The sequence below is a fragment of the Topomyia yanbarensis genome, chromosome 1 (assembly GCF_030247195.1).
Source record: "Topomyia yanbarensis strain Yona2022 chromosome 1, ASM3024719v1, whole genome shotgun sequence".
Taxonomy (NCBI): domain Eukaryota; kingdom Metazoa; phylum Arthropoda; class Insecta; order Diptera; family Culicidae; genus Topomyia; species Topomyia yanbarensis.
In genome coordinates, this window is record NC_080670.1 from 92,867,679 (window position 1) to 92,890,636 (window position 22,958).

General features: G+C 36.2%; 1 protein-coding gene across 1 annotated transcript; it reads right to left on the reverse strand.

Moving 5' to 3' along the window:
* Positions 1 to 255: 255 nt before the first annotated feature.
* On the reverse strand, positions 256 to 22,476 carry LOC131696384 (myb-like protein U). The gene is made up of 3 exons (XM_058984928.1): positions 21,478 to 22,476; positions 21,104 to 21,408; positions 256 to 418 (listed from the first exon to the last, which is right to left on the reverse strand). Exons 1-3 carry the CDS (start codon positions 22,474 to 22,476, stop codon positions 256 to 258), a joined length of 1,467 nt encoding a protein of 488 aa, XP_058840911.1.
* Between the last annotated feature and the right edge of the window lie 482 nt (positions 22,477 to 22,958).

Consider the following 22,958-nt stretch of genomic DNA (forward strand, 5'->3'; position numbering starts at 1 on the left):
TCCGGAGCGGCAAGCGAGATGCGGCTATTACTTGTACACCCGGGTGTTTTTTTTATAACATGTGCGTCTCGAGGGTGCTATCGAGAACGCCGTCACATGTGCACATGGATCTTCGTGATCACGTCATGAGCGTGGCCCGTCTGAAAGCGGGGGCTCAGAAAACTGACCGGAGGACGGTCTTAAATTTCACTTCGGGTCGTCTTCTCTGGACGCCACTTCACTTCTAGTACTATTAGAACGGACTCACCGAATCAGCTACTGTTGAGTGAAGCCGATGATGCTGCTATTGCTGATGTGCGCGGGGGCAACGAGACGATCAGATGAACTGCTATCGCCTCGGCCGAATCTGACCAGCTGTTGCTGATTGACGATTGCTTCGATTACCGGCCGAAAGTGATGATTCGAACCGGCACGTGGACTTTAGGCGATCACCGGAAGATTTGGGCACTTCCGATGGAGCGATGTGTTGGCGTATCGGCTCCCTTCCGACAAAAACGTGCGCCGTGTAAATTTGTCCTGACGGTTGCAGAGTGATGCGAAATGCGGCAAGCGGGCGATGAACGTATTTGCGTGCGATTTGCACCGAATGATCCTGTTTGGAGTAAAGGAAGCCTGGCGGTCGAAAGGGTTGTTAGCCACGTGTGTGGTCAGAATTCTAAGCACAATTTACCTTCTCCTATCGATTCGCACACAGAATCGGTTCGCACTTTTACGCTCTCTATGCACACGCACAATTTCTAACTAGTAAAAGAAATAGAAATTTATAACCTACTGAAATATCAGCCACGTCACGGCTTTACCTACACTGGTTTTCACGCGGGAAACAAATCGCGGCACTTCCACTCTGCTGAACGATTTGGGACAAAGTGATTAGAGCCTGTTTTCCTCAGATTAAGAAAGGGAGTCTCAAAGTACCCGGAAGTACGTCATTTTCTGAGAATTCTTCGGGATTAGTCGGGATCTCAGATCATTCAACCATCAAGTTCGTTCTGGCGTAAGCAAGCGGTCTAGCTTTCCCTTTCCCTCAACTTTTGGTGCAAGGATTCTTCTTGGAATTAGTATTCTCGCAATCTCACTCGGGCTTGAAAGAAACGAGTGTGATCTTCGGATACAGAAACGGTTGGACTTATCGAAGATAGGACACATTGCCTAAATTTTGGCGGATGGAAGAATTAGCTTTGATTGAAGTAATTGAAATGTGGATTCTATGTCTGATACTTGATGATCTATTTGTCGGATTGTGTGGGTGTAAATTATAGGCTTAGTGATGAATTGAATGTATAAGTTATTATATATCCAATTCAATATATTTACAATCTTAACTTACTAGGAATGTACAACTGTTACAAACTTTTCAACACGTTTTGGGCTAAGTCAATTGCGTTTCTTACTGTGAATCCACCTAAACGTACTAAACATTTTTTCTGCTGTTGCTGATGTAGTTAATGCCGAAAGAATTCGGATTGCGATTTATCAGAGTTCCGATTACGGTTCATACTAATGAGTAAGCTGACCAACTGTGGGTTAGAAAAAATCCGTACACATTTCATCTCAAAATTGAAAACACAAAAGTTGACGAACTGAAATTTCTTGCCATGCAGGAAGGTTCGTAGAAACTATATGGGTTTCTGTAGAAAAGAAGATACTCCGATCGAAATAAACTTACGAAATTACAATAGACTGTTATGTTGCTTAGAACATTGGATTCAAAATGATTAGGTTTCGAATTTAAATATCCACGAGCATCCAACCCCGGAATTATGAAATTTGATTACGATTCAAATGCAGAGACCAAATACCTGAAATGATTGATGATTTTTTTTTCAAATTTGAATCTTGTAATAAAGAGGATGTATTCACTTCAAATTCAAATGCTATACAAATCGACAGATTACAAGTGAAATGTAAAAAGGGTATTTTGCGTTTCGAATTCATCTCATCAGTAAATGCCACCGTATTAGCACCGGTTAGACCCCAAGTCCGAAAAATCATAAGTGAAGTAGAAGAATCAAGCACAAAATCTCTGGTTTGCTAGTAAAAAAGTGCACGCGACTTGCTATGGTACATGGAAATCCTTTTTCGTAGCGGGACTCCATCATAGGTGGGTCTTCTTTCTTACATCTGGCCATTACAAATCACAGATGTGGATTCGTCCTCTTTGGCATTTTCATTCTAACTGAAAACTCTGCCTTTTGATTTGGAGTTAATGCACACAGTTTCTGCGGTTTTGCAGTTGCCGTTATTACTTGAACAACTGTCACAAAGTTGGCAACCATTTGGGGATCAGGCGGCAGTATTGAAGACTGTGCTATTGATTGTCGGAGATGAGTTTTTCTTAGCGACTGCTGTCTACGTTTTATAATAGTGAGCCGTTTCATCATAGAATGAGGATGTAGGAATCTGTCATTGATAACTGCAAAGCATGGTACTTTTTTGTGTTTTGTATTGTCGGATCAGGTAGGCAAGCCACAATCTTACCGCGTAATCACCATTGAAATATCTAGGAATAATTAGTTTTTTCTATGTATCCTTTGTAACCGATTCCACTTTTCTATACAGCTACACTTTTAAAGGCCGTATCGCAAGTTCGGACCCATTAGAAATCACCTTGGGTTGCTGCGGACCCCCACGGACAAACATCGACTTTGTATGCTATCAATGTATTACCTTCAGTTTGTTAGGAAACAAGACTTGAAATTTCAATTCAATTTTTCTTCGCGGACCCCCAGTAACGACTTCACGGCGCCCTAGGGGTCCGCGGACCTCAGGTTGAGAATCACTGTTATAGATTGTTCTAGAAAATGATTTTATTTACCTGGAGCAATCTATCAAAAATTATCATTATTGGATACCTGATATGATGGCATTGGATAGAGGTGACTTTTGCAAGCCTAAGCTCTGAAACCTGTAAGTAAATATTCCAAAACTCGGGCTAATACGAAAAGATTTGAAGTTACGTTATTTGACCAGAGTTCCACTTTTGTTTTCCATATTCACACATCTCGACACTAAACGATCACTTCGGTAAGAACTGAAGTAACAGTTTTCTTTGTTCTTATAACTATAATTTTTTCGTTCGTTTCGTTGCTTCGAACTAGAGTAGAAAATATATTGGATACAGCGACTGCTGTTCAATTCGGCACTTCCAGATAGATGCTATAATACAGTAATTTCTCAAAGATCTTCGATTCAGTTGAAACATTAGACATTTTACCAGCATGGGTTCAGAGAATTTTGCACAGCAATGCAAAGCATTTTGATTCGAGAGCAATATTTAAATGTCCCTGAGGATTTTTGCAGGAACCGTTTCAAAAAAAATGTTGCTCGAGATCTCTGTTTTGTACAGCAAAACACTCCGTGAAAAAATTGCAGCGAATAATCTATTCTTCACAAAAAAGAATATAACTGTTTAACCCTTTCATGCCCTAGTTTTTTTTAGTTCATGTGGGGTTTCAAAATTATTTTTCCTTGAAAACGGTAAAATCAAGAAACACAAAAAGTCTTATTTCATAAAGTTAGGTGCTTCCCTTGTAGTGCTAGAAGCTGCTCAATTTTTACCTTCCAATGCTCAATACAATTCTCCTAGAATATTTACAATAGTTCAATTGCATGGAAAACGCAGCCAAAGACAGACTAAATTGGTAAGTTTTATCAGTTTTCAAAAATACTGCACCATTTCGAAGATACATGAAACATTCATTTTCCGTCATCAACGTAAACTGTCCCTGGCAGCACTGCTCCAGCAAAATCCAATTAGACTAATTGTAATAACTTCAGTTCTAGAGCTGATCCTTGTAACTGTTAATGCTCAAACGAAAGGCAATAGCCACATTTATTAGCCTTACCTCTTTTTGCGAGCATATCTTGCCTCAATCAAAAGTTATAGCTGTTTAAAAACGTTGTGGTCCATAAACTACATGGGCATGAATGGGTTAAAAAGTTGTTAATGTTTCAAAAAATAAAAAAATAATATTAAAAACTAAAACTACAAAAACTTGTTATTTTTAAAACTTCTATTTTTTGCCAACAAAAGTCTGAAGAAAATGGAAACATATTGAATGTGGTTGCCTCGCGGAGAAATAATTGGTAAAAATGTTTTTCTTGCAACAGCTGTAAACACTAAACATGCTTCAAAATTTGATAATAACTGGCAGACAAAAACATAATTTTATTGCAGAATACGATTCTCATTGTCAATCAAAATGCTCGTAGCCAAAAATTTACAAAATCTGTAAGATTTCAAGATATTTTAAATTTTGTTTTCTTTCATTATTTTTCTTTCTTGTACTACTGGAACTGTAGTACGGAAGGGCTCCCCGTAAGAATCACTTATTACAATTGCAGACGAAACGGGAAATGTCACCCCCTAAAACACTGCTTAAGGTCTATTGCAACGTCAGTCGATCACGTGGGAATGAGCGCTTGTGTGCGCTTGAGACCGCGTTAATCGGATTAGAAGTGCTAGAGGGTTCACTAAATCATTGGGGCGTTTTTGTGTTTGCGAAATCTTGGGCGTAGTTACGCGTGGATGATCGCGATCGTCTTTGTGTATTATCGTGAAGGGCTCGAACGGTTGTATGTTAATGTATTTGATCGCGTGGGCGTTTGTTTGTCGCACGGACAATATGGCGCGTATGCTAGTGTGTAACTTCGTGTGTATAAGTTCGATTTTATAACCGTGTGTCCATTCGCGTGTGTTCTTTGATGATCGCGCGGACCGTGCATCTGCTACATAATTTACAGTGTATAGTTCAGATGCTAGAAGAGAGTTGTCTATCACTATCAATTCTATCACTAGAGCTCCCAGTCATGTCGCCATGGAACGTGTTGTCTAGTGGATATGAGCGTCATTTTTTCTGATTAGCTGAACTGAAAGCATGAACCTAGGCTGCTAGGGCCGAGAGAAGGAACTTCCAGACGTAACCAATCCATGCCCGCGAACACGGGCGTTTGTAGGTTCACTCTTGAGATTGCTTTTCTAAATTTATAAGTGCTAAAACGTTCACTCAGTCACCGAGAAGGTATGCGTGGATGATCGCGAAGAGCTCGAACGTTTGTATGTTAACGTATTTGTCGCGTGTGCTAGCGTGTATGTAACTTCGTGTGTATAAATTCGATTTTATATCCGTGTAGCCATTCGCATATTTGCATGTAGTCTTGAAAAATCGCGCGCGGACCGTGAATCCGATACTTTATTTGCAGTGTATAGTTGCGATGCTAGAAGAGAGTGAGTTCTCCCATAACTCTAGAGTTCCCCTAGAGTAATTTTTCAGAAACCATGGAAAAAGAGGTAACTCCAAAAGAATTACTCTTCCATTCGTTCCAGCGTGATAATCTACGTAAAATGAAATCATCCCAATGACTGAAATAGAAGTAAAAAATGGTTGCGCGACAACTTACAGCAGTAAATATGGATGGTTCTTGATCAGCTTCTGACCCGTTGATATACAACACAATTTCTATTATGTCATAATTTCATAAAAGCTCCTGAAACCGCGCAGAGTAAGCGCACAACATTATAGTCAAAGAAACTGCTTCTTTTCACAAGAAGGAATTGTTTACTGAATATAAAAAATACGTTTCCACGCATTTTGCACTTATGCTTAGTGGTCGCAGTACCGATCCTTTTTGGCGAAAACCGGTACTACGGTACTGAAGCCCTCAGTACCGGTAATACCGGTACTCGAATATTTTTTTAAAAAAATCTAAAAAAGCTTCAAAGTGAAATTAATTGCTTAAGCTGATGGCCTTATTCTCAGATGATTGATTTGTGCTGACCAAAAAAACATGTTTATTGTTTTTAATTGCTTCGGAATGGCATAACTTATTTCAGCAGAAAATATTTTTCGTATGCGGCACCTTCTTTTATTTCGAAATCTGGGCCACTTTGAAATCAATAACTGCTAAGCGATGCGACTTTCGTCGTATTCAACAGATGGTAAATGTAAGGAACCCTGTTAACAACAGTAAATCAAAGCGAGAATGGCAGTAAATCCGAGCAGATTACACACATTTCTTTTCTTGCTTTTCTGTAAACCTCGACGTTTATGTCGTTTGTCTACTATTCTCTAATGCATATCAAGGCTCTATGCTTTCCTGTAAACTATGGAGTTTTGCTGAATTTTCCGATCACCAATAATTACAAATCGCCCCATTAGAAGCAGTTCACCAAGTCTCAAATTGTTAGCTACTAAATAGCTGTTCGTTCTTTTATAGTAAAGGTTTAAGAGCAAACCAAATACAGACATGACTTAGACCATAGCCTTACTACGCGCCACCCAGTGAATAATGGACCCAATCATAATGTCGCTAATAAAAAAATCATAGCAAATTTTTACGTCTATTACGCTAGATGTGAATATTTTGAAATTTAGTACAAGATCGTTAAAATTTAATTTGGACAAAATAGTGCAGGAATTTAAATATACCGTTCAGTACAACGGGAGCTAGTAATATTTAATATTATTTTGAAACAGGTCCCCCTAGAGTCTATATATTTTTCATAAAAAACTTTATGGTAATTTGTTCAGTACCGGTATTACGGTACCAAAAATGGGTCTGTATTCCCGGGATTTTCGGTACCGGTATTACCGGTACCACAACCCTACTTATGCTTATCATGTTCCTTGTGTGTATCAAGCTGCGCGATCAATTTATCTGGCTGTAAATCCAACGTAAAATTAAATACTCTGTTGTACTTAACAGCGTCCTTTCTGGATCTAATGTTCTTCGAGTACGTTGAAATTTTCGGGTCAACCTTTCAAATAAAATAAAAGGAAAAACCTATTAAGTTATGTAAATGGAAATTTGAAGGAGTTCCAGAATCTACTGCTGATTATAATTGTATTATGTCTTAGAACTACAGAATACATTCGAACTGCAGCGGTAATAATTTGGTTCTGAAAAAGATTAAAAATAGAAAATGTATAATCCGGATTATTTTGAGATACCTTCATAGAAGGCAAACTGAGTTGAACCAAATGTGAATACCGAGTAATATATTTTTCATCGCGGAAATTAATCGGGTAAATTGTGTTTCGACTTAGATAGATCAACTTGGTGGCTGCTAGACACTGAATTTAAAAATTCCACCCAACTTGAAAGAACGGTTTAAACGACTAGTCGAGACGGATACATAGCTGTTCATTTTTTTCACTTATATTAGAAAAAATCTTAAACATTACCTAGTCTCAAAGCTCATAAGAAAATTCACAAAAATCGATTTTTTTTTATCATTCTTGTGCACTGGTCTCCTTTGTCTAACAAAACTGCATTTTTGGAACCTGGGAAACGAGTTTGCAACGTTATTTAGTTATTTTCCGAATTTTTGTTGTCCTGGGAGTACTTCCACTTCTACTGAGGTTGAAAATTCCGTACAAATTCCGGACAAATCCGTACAAGTATTTTTTCCAGACACACGACCAAAAATCCGTACTGTCCTCCCAAATTCCGTACAGTTGGTCAGCTTAGTCATTAGTATTCAGCGTCAAGTCTCTAATCCTTGGAAATTAGACGTAGCTGAAAGCCTGGAAATTTTCAAACATTCGTCTCCTTTCTTATTAAATCGAGACCAAGGTAACGGATATTCATGGCTCTTCTTTTACCTACATGCAAAAAACGGTCAGCTTCATGCACCTACCCACCGAGCACAGCCTACCCGCTTCCCTAGATAAAACGACTTTACAATCCCGTAATTTCCTATAGACTGATACAAACACTGAAGAAGATTACAAGTAGTAATCGAAATACCGGTATCTGTTAAATAGTGAAGTGCAAGTGCATCTAACTATAAAAACATAGTGGTATTAAATGGAAGAAAATCTTTGAAACATTACGTACATTCCACTAAGACCTCCGTTCGCGTATATATTGTGAGCTTTTTTAGATTTTTTTAAAAAAATATTCGAGTACCGGTATTACCGGTACTGAGGGCTTCAGTACCGTAACACCGGTTCTCGCCAAAAAGGATCGGTACTGCGAACCCTAAGCATAAGTGCAAAATGCGTGGAAACGTATTTTTTATATTCAGTAAACAATTTCTTTTTGTGCAAAGAAGCAGCTGCTTTGACTATAATCTTACTCTGCGCACAACATAATAGTCAATAGTGTGTTGTATATCAACGGGTCAGAAACTGATCAAGAACCATCCATATCTACTGCTGTAAGTTGTCGCGCAACCATTTTTTACTTCTATTTCAGTTATTGGGATGATTTCATTTTACGTAGATTATCACGCTGGAACGATTGGAAGAGTAATTCTTTTGGAGTTACCTCTTTTTCCATGGTTTCTGAAAAATTACTCTAGGGGAACTCTAGAGTTATGGGAGAACTCACTCTCTTCTAGCATCTTAACTATACACTGCAAATAAAGTATCAGATTCACGTTCCGCGCGCGATTTTTCAAGACTACACGCAAATATGCGAATGGCTACACGGATATAAAATCGAATTTATACACACGAAGTTACATACACGCTAGCACACGCGACAAACACGTTAACATACAAACGATCGAGCTCTTCGCGATCATCCACGCATACCTTCTCCTGCGATCTTGCAAACATGATGACATCCCGGTGACTGAGTGAACGTTTTAGCACTTATAAATTTAGAAAAGCAATCTCAAGAGTGAACCTACAAACGCCCGTGTTCGCAGGCATGGATTGGTTACGTCCGGAAGTTCCTTCTCTCGACCCTAGCAGCCTAGGTTCGTGCTTTCAGTTCAGCTAATCAGAAAAATGACGCTCATATCCACTAGACAACACGTTCCATGGCGACATGACTGGGAGCTCTAGTGATAGAATTGATAGTGATAGACAACTCTCTTCTAGCATCTGAACTATACACTGTAAATTATGTAGCAGATTCACGGTCCGCGCGATCATCAAAGAACACACGCGAATGGACACACGGTTATAAAATCGAACTTATACACACGAAGTTACACACTAGCATACGCGCCATATTGTCCGCGCGACAAACAAACGCCCACGCGATCAAATACATTAACATACAACCGTTCGAGCCCTTCACGATAATACACAAAGACGATCGCGATCATCCACGCGTAACTACGCCCAAGATTTCGCAAACATAAAAACGCCCCAATGATTTAGTGAACCCTCTAGCACTTCTAATCCGATTAACGCGGTCTCAAGCGCACACAAGCGCTCATTCCCACGCGATCGACTGACTTTGCAATAGACCTTAAGCAGTGTTTTAGGGGGTGACATTTCCCTTTCGTCTGCAATTGTAATAAGTGATTCTTACGGGGAGCCCTTCCGTACTACAGTTCCAGTAGTACAAGAAAGAAAAATAATGAAAGAAAACAAAATTTAAAATATCTTGAAATCTTACAGATTTTGTAAATTTTTGGTTACGAGCATTTTGATTGACAATGAGAATCGTATTCTGCAATAAAATTATGTTTTTGTCTGCCAGTTATTATCAAATTTTGAAGCATGTTTACAGCTGTTGCAAGAAAAACATTTTTACCAATTATTTCTCCGCGATGCAACCACATTCAATATGTTTCCATTTTCTTCAGACTTTTGTTGGCAAAAAATAGAAGTTTTAAAAATAACAAGTTTTTGTAGTTTTAGTTTTTAATATAATTTTTTTATTTTTTGAAACATTAACAACTTTTTAACCCATTCATGCCCATGTAGTTTATGGACCACAACGTTTTTAAACAGCTATAACTTTTGATTGAGGCAAGATATGCTCGCAAAAAGAAGTAAGGCTAATAAATGTGGCTATTGCCTTTCGTTTGAGCATTAACAGTTACAAGGATCAGCTCTAGAACTGAAGTTATTACAATTAGTCTAATTGGATTCTGCTGGAGCAGTGCTGCCAGGGACAGTTTACGTTGATGACGGAAAATGAATTTTTCATGTATCTTCGTAATGGTGCAGTATTTTTGAAAACTGATAAAACTTACCAATTTAGTCTGTCTTTGGCTGCGTTTTCCATGCAATTGAACTATTGTAAATATTCTAGGAGAATTGTATTGAGCATTGGAAGGTAAAAATTGAGCAGCTTCTAGCACTACAAGGGAAGCACCTAACTTTATGAAATAAGACTTTTTGTGTTTCTTGATTTTACCGTTTTCAAGGAAAAATAATTTTGAAACCCCACATGAACTAAAAAAAAACTAGGGCATGAAAGGGTTAAACAGTTATATTCTTTTTTGTGAAGAATAGATTATTCGCTGCAATTTTTTCACGGAGTGTTTTGCTGTACAAAACAGAGATCTCGAGCAACATTTTTTTTGAAACGGTTCCTGCAAAAATCCTCAGGGACATTTAAATATTGCTCTCGAATCAAAATGCTTTGCATTGCTGTGCAAAATTCTCTGAACCCATGCTGGTAAAATGTCTAATGTTTCAACTGAATCGAAGATCTTTGAGAAATTACTGTATTATAGCATCTATCTGGAAGTGCCGAATTGAACAGCAGTCGCTGTATCCAATATATTTTCTACTTTAGTTCGAATCAACGAAACGATCGAAAAAGTTATCTTATATCCGGCTTGCATTGTCTCAAGAACAAAGAAAACTGTTACTTCAGTTCTTACCGAAGTGATCGTTTAGTGTCGAGATGTGTGAATATGGAAAAAAAAAGTGGAGCTCTGGTCAAATAACGTAACTTCAAATCTTTTCGTATTAGCCCGAGTTTTGGAATATTTACTTACAGGTTTCAGAGCTTAGGCTTGCAAAAGTCACCTCTATCCAATGCCATCATATCAGGTATCCAATAATGATAATTTTTGATAGATTGCTCCAGGTAAATAAAATCATTTTCTAGAACAATCTATAACAGTGATTCTCAACCTGAGGTCCGCGGACCCCTAGGGCGCCGTGAAGTCGTTGCTGGGGGTCCGCGAAGAAAAATTGAATTGAAATTTCAAGTCTTGTTTCTTAACAAACTGAAGGTAATACATTGATAGCATACAAAGTCGATGTTTGTCCGTGGGGGTCCGCAGCAACCCAGGGTGATTTCTAATGGGTCCGAACTTGCGATACGGCCTTTAAAAGTGTAGCTGTATAGAAAAGTGGAATCGGTTACAAAGGATACATAGAAAAAACTAATTATTCCTAGATATTTCAATGGTGATTACGCGGTAAAATTGCGGCTTGCCTACTTGATCCGACAATACAAAACACAAAACAGTACCATGCTTTGCAGTTATCAATGACAGATTCCTACATCCTCATTCTATGATGAAACGGCTCACTATCATAAACCGTAGACAGCAGTCGCTAAGAAAAACTCATCTCCGACAATCAATAGCACAGTCTTCAATACTGTCGCCTGATCCCCAAATGGTTGCCAACTTTGTGACAGTTGTTCAAGTAATAACGGCAACTGCAAAACCGCAGAAACTGTGTGCATTAACTCCAAATCAAAAGGCAGAGTTTTCAGTTAGAATGAAAATGCCAAAGAGGACGAATCCACATCTGTGATTTGTAATGGCCAGATGTAAGAAAGAAGACCCACCTATGATGGAGTCCCGCTACGAAAAAGGATTTCCATGTACCATAGCAAGTCGCATGCACTTTTTTACTAGCAAACCAGAGATTTTGTGCTTGATTCTTCTACTTCACTTATGATTTTTCGGACTTGGGGTCTAACCGGTGCTAATACGGTGGCATTTACTGATGAGATGAATTCGAAACGCAAAATACCCTTTTTTACATTTCACTTGTAATCTGTCGATTTGTATAGCATTTGAATTTGAAGTGAATACATACTCTTTATTCCAAGATTCAAATTTGAAAAAAAAAAATCATCAAGCATTTCAGGTATTTGGTCTCTGCATTTGAATCGTAATCAAATTTCATAATTCCGGGGTTGGATGCTAGTGGATATTTAAATTCGAAACCTAATCATTTTGAATCCAATGTTCTAAGCAACATAACAGTCTATTGTAATTTCGTAAGTTTATGTCGATCGGAGTATCTTCTTTTCTACAGAAACCCATATAGTTTCTACGAACCTTCCTGCATGGCAAGAAATTTCAGTTCGTCAACTTTTGTGTTTTCAATTTTGAGATGAAATGTGTACGGATTTTTCCTAACCCACAGTTGGTCAGCTTACTAATGACTATTGTCAAAGCCACTCGCTTTCTGCATATTACTCACTTTTACTTTTCACCGAACTAAATAGGTAGTTTCTAAATTTTGTGTGAATACCTACCTCATTTCGCTAAAAGTATAGCAACCCCTAAAATGAGTAACAAGCAGAATAAAAGTAGTTTGGGCATCACACGATCATTCTAATTTTCACTAGTCAGAGTAACAATGACTATTGTTCCCAGTATTTTATGCAACAAGTTGGAATATTGAATGGACCGAAATTAAAGTCGCAGGCACAAAAAATGCTTCGTAAAACCCGGTTAAAACCCAAAAATAAAAACCCGGGAAGATGGATTTTTTCACAGTGATACATCACTGATCGTATCACACATCAAAGAAAGTAAATAATGAAAGAAAATTAATTTTTCTAGGGGATAGATCCAAATGAATAATAATCGAATATGAATCGTAAAATACAGTATTTTATGAATTTTCTTATTTACACTCGTGGTTAACAAATTGAATCAGAATGTTAACAGCTTACAAATTGGCTCCGCAAATATCCTAAGCTAAGATTAAATATCAGATTTTAAATATGTACATTGTTCCAATAAGAATAAACTCACATAAAACATCTAAATGCAAAATATTTTGAAATAGATCGCGAACGCAACGGTGATCAATATATTTGTTTCGATTATTGGCATATGCTTCAATAGTTCTGAACCAACGGTACATATATCTACTCTACTTATCTACTATTCCAAAATATACCTTTCCAAAATATACCTTGAACCGCGAATCAGAAAATTATACGACATATATTTGGAATAATAACCCGTCAGATTAAAATATTATTTAATTCTAGAAGTAATAAAACAGATATAAGATTCTGTCAGTTACTGTAATGATTATAAATTTGTTAAGGGGAATTACGTATAAATGGCACAAATAGTTACGGTGTGTTCGTTAAAATATATTGCTAGAATGCTTAAAACTCTTATTTCTGTTTTATTTTTTTATTATTTTATTCATAAAATCGTAGAAATATTGCAAGCAAATAAAATCGTTCCAATCTGCACTGATGCATTACAGAAATACATCTATATTGTCTGTCTGCCACAGTGCAAACAAAAATATGAAATATAATACTTGTGAATATAAAATGATCATTCTGTCAAAGTTTAATTTTTTGTTTGACCTTTGTTTACTTTTTATTTAAGCCTCGTTGAAAAACGTGTTCAATTTCAATTCGCAGAGTGTGATCTAACCTTTATTTATAATTGATATTTATTCCAAACATGTGAAAATTCGCTTGAAGCGAATATAAATATTCTCTCCACGTCGACAGGTATCGTCTTGAATTGGAATGACATTCACAATTCATTTTGATTTAAAATTGAAATATTTCAACCTATTTTTAATCAAAGCTTAAAATAACTATCATGGCACCAGTTACAACCGATGGTTCAACCACCTCAAACAAATCGTGTTGAATTGGAATGACATTCACAATTCATTTTGATTTAAAATTGAAATATTTCAATCAATTTTTTAATCAAAGTTTAAAATAGCTATCATGGCACCAGTTACAACCGATGGTTCAACTATCTCAAACTCGACGAATGCTTTCAATGAGAATGAATGAAACATGCGTATGTAAACTAATTAATTTTGCTTTTTACATTGAATATTATGTCACTCCAAAATGCTGTACATTATCGGTCAACTATTAAATATCCACGTTAAAGTTCTAAGTTCAGAAACATATCGGCTACAAGTCGACAAAATTGTTCTCACACGCTATGGAACGAGACATATGACGAAGAAAAGCTATTTTACTGCAAGAAAATATCGGGATGAAAGAAATACCAAGTTGTCTAATTTACTCATTGTCTTTAACTTGAATTTGTTGTTTTTTTAACATTGTCGTGTATCGCAGATCAGAACGCAGTCATATAAATGAAAGCATCATTAAAGCTTACCAAATATTTTAGGCCGATTTAAAAGTTAGTCCGGTTTAAAAACAGTTAGTGCGCCTTTGAGCTTACGGCTATAATAGAAAAAATATGCAGCCATGTACCTACGCCGTCATCATTCCGAAACCATAAACGTTTGAAAAACACTGACTAGAATTACCGTCTTATTTTTGCATTCTCGGCATTCTGATAGGCCCGACAATGACTTAATTTTTAAAAATAGGACGCTCACTGTTTTGCTGCCCAAAAGAACTACAAATAACTGCCACTAGGAATCGGACAATAGGGGAACTATTCTTGCTTTTTTCTATGTGACTCATCAACAGGTGTATATCCGAATCAAAACAGCTATGTTCATACCACCGTTGCCAGTGACAATACTAATCTCGTGTTCTGTTGTAGTAGTCAAAAGGCCTTTGTACATTAAAAATCGTTCCACTTGTAACCACATTTTGTTTGAGTCCTCAAGCTATTGTTATTCTACGCACGCATTCACAAGGTAGAACTGTCGGAAATAAGGACAAACGAATGTTGGTGCACAGTGTCTGAGGTTTACGATGTACGGGATTTTGGATCGTTTTATTGTGCACTTCCATACTGCAGTACAGGATTGCACCCCTACTTGAGTTTATTTTAGGCATGCGACGGTACACATATATATATATATATATATATATATATATATATATATATATATATATGTGTATTTGCTCAATCTACGCAAAAATAAAGCGGTACGTAGGGGAGTAATCGAGGTAAATTTTTGTTACTGTAACAGGTGTATTTGAACTACGAAGGGGAATCCTTTTCGAGTACACACAGGGTGAAAATAGGACGGATGATAAAGGTTCATTTATTTACACGCAATATGTTTCAAGTACACCATCAAGAGTGTATGAAGGGTTGATAGTAAATATTCACCCTCGTTCTATTTTAGCAGTTGTATTACAAAAGTGCACTTGTGACGATTATTCAAAATTGTCATTATCGTTGCTGAGAATCAAAGCAATTCAGACATGTTTTCTGTTGAACTGTTTTATTTGAGGACCAAAAAACCTGTCAGAAACTCAGATAAGCAGGATTCAAATTTTTTCGCGATTGCTAGGGTAACCTACAAATTTTGGACCCCTAGAGGGAGTGAAATTACATTAAGGTCAATAATATTTTCTTGCTTGTGTTTTTAATGCAATACATGCACGAGCCTGCTCCAAAATTACTGATTTTGAAAAAAATGTCAATGGATGTTTTATATATTAGCTTAAACTCGAAAATGACATTTCTTTCCAGCATGAATTTTTCACATTTCGGTCCCTTCCACAATAATTTAGTTAAAACATTACAAAGAAACCTTTTCGAACACGTAACATGCATAATACCAAATCAGACAAACTAATTGAATGAATAAAAACTAGTTTTAATCCACCTATCGGTGCAATTATGCCTTTCTCCTTTCTCCAAACTATGACTCCATGGCTGGTTATGTTCAATATAATCGTGGCAATGTATATAATATACTTAGTAGACTTTGCACTTACAATACAATACAATGGCTCGCCAGACATGAGCTTGATGAGTTACGTGTCGATGGCCAAACACTTCAAACAAAAAATATCGGGTAAATAACTTTGATTGAGACTATACGAAAACTGATCATAAGTGAAATTATTAAAAAAAAACCTAGAATACACAATTTTTATCGCAATAAAATATTAAATAAAATTTTTGACAGCATTGTTATAATCGTCACTATTATATTCAATTATTATGTTTACAATAAGTAATCTTGAGTTATTGAATTTCGTAATATCAAATTGCTTCTCATTCTGATACAATTGGCCCTATCGGATTTGATTTGTTGATGCAATTCATACTGGATTTTCACACAAGAAAATGTATTGAAATATATGAAATATATTTTAATGTAAGCGTACACATATACTGTTTGGTTGAAAATTGTAAAATTAGTTCTGAGAATCGTTATATATTAGCTTTAAAAAAAAAAACGGATGGTTGGTTTTTTATCTTGTATCGCACTACTAAAGATGTTGAGTAGTACCAGAAGCTTTTACGATTCACCGCTAGAAGAGCCATCGTTTGTTTACGTTTCATTTCAAGAATTTCACTTTTTCGTTTATGCACATTTCTATTTAACGCAGGAAAATAGATGTGAAAAAAGGATACGGTTTAAACGATTACTTAAGGTTACCAGTTGCCAACCAACGTGAAAAGTAAGGAAAATATATTAGTTTTATTTCTCACAAATAATTTTCATTTTTCTTCATAGATGAACAAATTGGTGTCGAAGAAATAATGCCAGGAATCACTACAAATGATTCCTGGCATTATTTTATCGACACGACATAAAAAGTGGATCATTAGCAGTTTATAAAGCCCACAAGAAATACAACGTTCCAACATCGACGCTATGCTATAAACTTAAAGGATTACATACACCGCCGCACGGTAAACAGAAAGTGTTAACTACATCTCATGAAAATCAGCTCGCTGAATGGATAGTACTTTGCGCTGAATCTGGTTGTCCTAAAACCACGAAAGAGATTTTAAAATCAGCAAAGGAACTCGCTTCACTCGAAGGAAAAAAAAAAATTAAAACAGGTACACCATCATCAGGATGGTTGAAGGGGTTTCTAAAACGGAATCCTAAGATTTCGAAGCGGGCGCCTGAACCACTTGGAAAGGCATCTTCCGGTCTGACCGCTGACCGTATTGTACGATATTTTGACTGTCTATACAATCAATTTGCTTGAGATGGAATGTTGAGCCCATTGTACCGACCAGCATCGTGGTTGAACGTGGATGAAACGAATTTTGTTATGAATCCAGTTCCGAAAACTGTTTACGCCAGACGAGGCGCCAAAGTTGTTTACAATGTCGAACAAGGCAAGCCAAAGGAAAATATTACACATATGCTGTTAGTGCTGATGGGAGCTTCATTCCGCCACTTTTCACTTTTTTTATTCATATCGTTTATTTGATAGGCACAAATGCGTTAGCTTAGCGATGCCAAATTTTTTTGTTTTTACATTTTGGATATCTTAAAACTAGGAGGTTACAATGTTGAAATATTTTTTTAATTCAGTTTGATATGGGTCATTCCATGCGAAGTGATCAAGGCACGTGTAATCGACCTCCACGGATTTGAACAAAATTTAGAGGAATTGTTCATCTAAGGCCAATATATAAAAAAACCAAATTTTTGTGACAATTGAACCACCCCTCGGGTTATGGGAGCACCCCCCGTTTTGACAAATTGCCAAAACCCTTGATTTTCTTTTGATCATATCTCCGGTTCTATTTACTCTAGAATCAAACCACAAGATGGCTTTTGAAGAAAATTGTTCAAGGAGTCTATAAAAAATATTATTTTTTGCCAACAGTGTTGCCAACTATGCAATTTTTTCAGTTAAATATTAAAAGTTAATTTTTCTCTCAATACGTATACTTTAATTTGGAAAATTTTAATGCCATCAATTTAATTTATTTTATTTATTTATTTATTTATTTCGTCAATCGATGTAGACTGGTATAGTTACAGTAATGTTTACATTTTTCTTATTTACTAATATATATATATATATATATATATATATATATATATATATATATATATATATATATATATATATATATATATATATATATATATATATATATATATATATATATATATATATATATATATATATATATATATATATATATATATATATATATATATATATATATATATATATATATATATATATATATATATATATATATATATATATATATATATATATATATATATATATATATATATATATATATATATATATATATATATATATATATATATATATATATATATATATATATATATATATATATATATATATATATATATATATACGTAATTTTATTATAAATAAAACAATTTCAGCTTTTACAGAATCATTTTCTTATGCGTTAGAATTTCTTTTATGTATAAAATATTGTGTGAGTTTTAGTTTGGACATTGTAAAATCAATTGATTCGCAATAGCGGTTATAAACAGCCATCATTCGATTTATAGGGCCATATTTTGCATAATTTGTGCGATATGGAGTTATTGAGAATATGCTTCGGTTTCGTAGCTGTCGAGAAGGTGCATAAAAGTTCAATTTGGATAAAATTTCGGCTGAATCAATACGATGCGAGACGATATTATTAATGAACGAAAGCATTGCAAATTCACGACGTTCCTTCAATGTTTGTATATTGATAAGCATGCAGCGTGCTTCATAAGATGGCAGAGGAAATGCTATCCAACCTAGTTTACGAAGGGCAAATAATATGAATTGTTTTTGTACAGATTCTATTCGTTCTTCATGTGTGCTTGAAAAAGGGCACCAAACGATGCTGCAATATTCCAATATCGACCTAACATAAGCAATATATAATGTTTTGATTGTATACGGATCTACAAAATGATAACTAAAGCGTTTTATAAAACTGAGCATGTTGTTAGCTTTGTGAATAATTGTGTTATAATGATCAATAAAATTTAACTTGGAATCTAATATAACGCCTAAATCCCTAATTCTTTCACATTTTGCTACAGTCTGTCTTCCTAAGGTAATCACAACATTCGATGTTTGTCGTTTTCTACTAAAAGTGATTGAATTGCATTTTTTCACGTTTAGCTGTAGGAGGCTTTTTTGACACCACGTGTGGAAAACTAGAATTTCGTTTTGGAATGTATCAATATCCTCGGCATTTCTTATCTCCAAGTAAAGTTTCATGTCATCGGCATAGATTAGTACTTTCAGTTTTTTGAGAAGGAAGGAAATATCGTTCACATATAAAATAAACAATAGAGGTCCTAAATGAGAGCCTTGTGGAACTCCTGAGGTGACTTCAATTGGATTGGATTGCTTTCCTTTGAATTTGATTATTTGCTGGCGGTTGGATAGATATGATTCTAACCACGTACGCAGCTCAGGCTCAATTCCCATCTTTTTTAATTTATAAAGTAACATTGGGATGTCGATTCGATCAAATGCTTTACTAAAGTCTGTGTAAAGTGCTTCGACGTAGTTTCCATTGTCCATTGCAATCAGTGAATAGTTAATAAATTCTAGTAAATTTGTTGAGGTCGAACGACCTTTGAAGAAGCCATGTTGGAGGTTAGTAATTCTGTTTTTTATTTGAAGAAATAATTTTTCGTTAATGATTGATTCAAAAAGTTTCGGAATGCTGTAGATTATGGCTATTCCACGATAATTGCGAACGTCAGATTTTTTCCCAGATTTATATATAGGTACTAAGAAAGAACTCTTCCATGTTTTGGGAAACTCTCCAGATTGTAAAGACATATTAAAGAGCCAGAACAATGGAGTTGTAAGCTCGGTTGCTAGGTTTTTCATAAATAATGGTGGAATTCCATCAGGGCCAGCACCTTTTGATGAATCCAAATGGATTAGAGCATTGAAAATGTCCTCCACTATGACATGACTGACACCAATATCCATAGGAAAATCTGGAAGAAAAGCAAAATAATCGCGATCGTCGGTCAGAAAAAGTTGTATATATTTCTTGGAAGAATGTTGCAAATAGGTTGCAGATTTCTTTCGGGCTATTATGTACGTTGTCATCCAAGTGCATTGTTGATGGGAAATTGTCTGATTTTAATTTAGTTTTGACGTAGTTAAAAAAATTCTTTGGACTGGATTTAATCTGCTGTTCAGTTTTGGAGTTGTAATCCGCAAGTGCAGAATATATGGCAATATTTAGTTTATCGCAAATGTCGAGATATTGTTCCAAGTGCTCGTTATTTTGATTTTTCTTGTATAGCTTGTGGGCTTTTTGTTTCCTATTTTTCAGATTTTTAATTTGCCTATTGTACCAAATAGGATGCTTCGAGCTACCGTGTCGTCTTTTCTTCTTAATGGGCACCTCTTCATGAATAATTTCGAAAATTATTTTGTAAAATACGTCCAGGGCGGTTTCAATATTCGCTTCATTCCTAAGAGTATTTTGCCAGTCGACATTACCTACCTTCCGTCTGATATTGTCATAATTAGCTTTATGGTATTCAAAGACTTCCTCAAAGTCATAGACGTTGGGTTCTTGATTTTTATGGATGAACAAAGAAAATTCAATAGCAGTATGAAAAGCTTCATTTTTCCACAAAGGAGCCAAAGATTCAGATACATAGAAATCATCCTGAGTGTTTGTAAATAAAAGGTCAAGATAGCAATTCTGTTGATTTTTTACATGATTTATTTGATTTAATCCTATGCTAGCAGTTTTGTCAAAGATGAAATTCAATGTTTCGTTTTCTCCTACGACTGGGATTAGAATATTTTCATTTTCAGAATCCGGAATAAAATCGGCATTGCGCTGGTTAAAGTCTCCGTAAATGTGAACTTTGACCTCGACCGGAAGTTCAAATAAAATTTGTTCAGCAATTTTGAAAAAGGCTTCATACGATGATATATTAGCATGCTCTGGTGGGAAATATACAGAGGCAAAAACATGTATTTCACCTGAAATGTTCGCTTTAACCCACACATGTTCAAATTCTTTAAACTTCACTGTGGGAAGAATTTCAGAATTAAATTGAGCCGAAACGCCTATAAGAACTCCTCCACCAGACTTCTTTTGAGATTCTAAAAGATTTCGGTCGTCTCTGAATACGTTAAAGCCACTACCAAAAATTTCCTCACTTTTTATGCTATCGTTCCAACTTGTTTCAGTGCCTAAAATAACAGAATAAGAGGAGCTCAATACATTACTATAGATTTTGCTCATTTTAGATGCGCTCTGCATACGATTAAAATTTTGACAATATATCAAAATTTCTGAAAGCGTTTCTGATAAAGTTAATGGCAATTTGTCATACTTAGAAATATCATGCAAAACTATTGATCCGTTTTCATCCGTAACCGGTTCGTCATGGTCTGCCTCTGAAGAGTGCGTTAGGTTGGACGAAAACACGAATGCTCACAGGAACAAGCTGAACAGCGCTGAGAAAAGGAATTCGTCAGGACGGGGGTTACAAACCTATCTGGTGCGAAAGTTGAGTTAAATTGATGTACAACCGGGTATGGATTCAGTGTTTCACCACGTTGAAACCTGATACCACGCTGATTTTCAAACGGAGGCCTAGAGAATTGCACCCTTGCCGCCGCAAGTAGATCCTTATCCCGGGGAAGAGAGTTGCCAGCTATTGGACGACCGCATTGCGTATTGTTGTTGCGATTATTGCTGCTATTGTTGTTGCGATTGTTGTTACGATTATTGTTGCTATTGTTGTTGCTATTGTTGTTGTCATTGAGGTTATAGTTATAATAACTGCTTCTGGATATCTGATGTTTATTTGTCTCATTAGTATTACGGCTACGTTGGTGTCTGTTTTTATTGCGATCATTTATTACCCGATGTAACTGCTTTTTATTAGCTTTTCTTCGTGCCATCGCCCTATCTTTCATCTTTTGCTGTTGAATTCTACGCTGATTACGTGTGTCGTACTCCGTCCAGTCAGAGCGCCACACTTTCTTCGAACCCAAAAAGCGCCACCCTTCAGTGGCTTCGGCAGTGGAACGGTGACCTGAGTCACCCGATTTTGTTGATTGGGCATTTAATTCGTCCATCAAGCTGGGGCCCGCTGGTGGCAAACAAGCATCGCGTATACTGCTATCCAAAGTGTTAATTGAGCCGGCAAGAGATTGTACTTCTTTGAGAATGTCACTGCCAACTGAATTTGTTATAATTTTCACTTCGTCTAAAACTTCACGTGTAGGACGCGATTCACTCAGGTAGTGTTCATTACAATGAGCTGCCATATCTATGGTAAGGGTGCTCAAGTTCTGAACTTCGCTGCAGATTTTTTTCAATTCTCTGGTCAAATCGGCAGTGAGATCATTTACATACTCTTCAATGTGTTTTTTTGTGGATCCCATAGATATGTTGAATAGTGATGTGATATGGTTTTTCAGCGTGACCAGCTCATCGGCCTTATTAAAAGAATTACTGTCAATGGCCTGCGATAGTGCCGATACAGCATTTGCCACTTGCGACGATGTGTTTATGTTCACATTCGCCACTGATTCTTTAAGCTGCAGCTCAACATTTTCGAATAAGTCAACAATTGAATTGAACTTTTTTATGTCGGCTGCTATTTGTAAGTTGCAGTCCGTTTGCGTAGTTATAGATTCAAATAATTTTTCCTGTTGGTACAGCACTTTTCGTGTGTCTATGCCTACCTTTAGATTATGCTGGCAATCTGCACACAGGGGAATCATGAAGTGCGAGATAAATTCTTCTTGATTTCGCTGGACTCCTACACAAGCTGCATGATAACATTTTCTGCAGAATTCACACTGCCACAAGAAACGATCATCGCTGATATTACAAGATGTCACACTGCAGCTCATTATGATAACCGTTGTTTAATAGGATTGAACACACGCGCGACGGTAGAAAGATAAATAAATAACAATTAACTGCGGACCGTAAAAACACGTCTATACTCAAAGGCGTTCGATTACCACGTCTATACTCAAAGGCGTTCCATAAACATAAAAAACACTTATCATCCCAATATAATATGAGCGCATCCTAAGATACACCATTTTGAAGAGAAAAAACGTTTTTAATCCACCTAACAGTGTGATGGGACATTTCTTATAACTCTTATCACTCTCTTCGGATATTATATCGTTTGAGAACATTTAGAACTTGATGCTTCGCGATGTTTTTGATAACACATACTACATGGGATAGTGGCAGGACTCAGAGAATCGCTCAAATCAGCATAGGACAACATCAGTGCTAGAAATCTCAAACCAAATCAATGGGAAAGTGAAAAAATGGCCCATAAAATAGACATACCAACGAATTATTGTTAATGCTCTGT

Bases quoted from the DNA above. Each gene is read 5' to 3' on its own strand.
- LOC131696384 (XM_058984928.1), bottom strand. From the start codon at position 22,476: ATGAGCTGCAGTGTGACATCTTGTAATATCAGCGATGATCGTTTCTTG. The intron at 21,409-21,477 runs GTAATAAATGAT...AATAAACATCAG, and splicing joins ATAAAAAGCAGTTACATCGG to ATATCCAGAAGCAGTTATTA. The intron at 419-21,103 runs GTTTGTAACCCC...GATCGCCTAAAG, and splicing joins TCAACTTTCGCACCAGATAG to TCCACGTGCCGGTTCGAATC.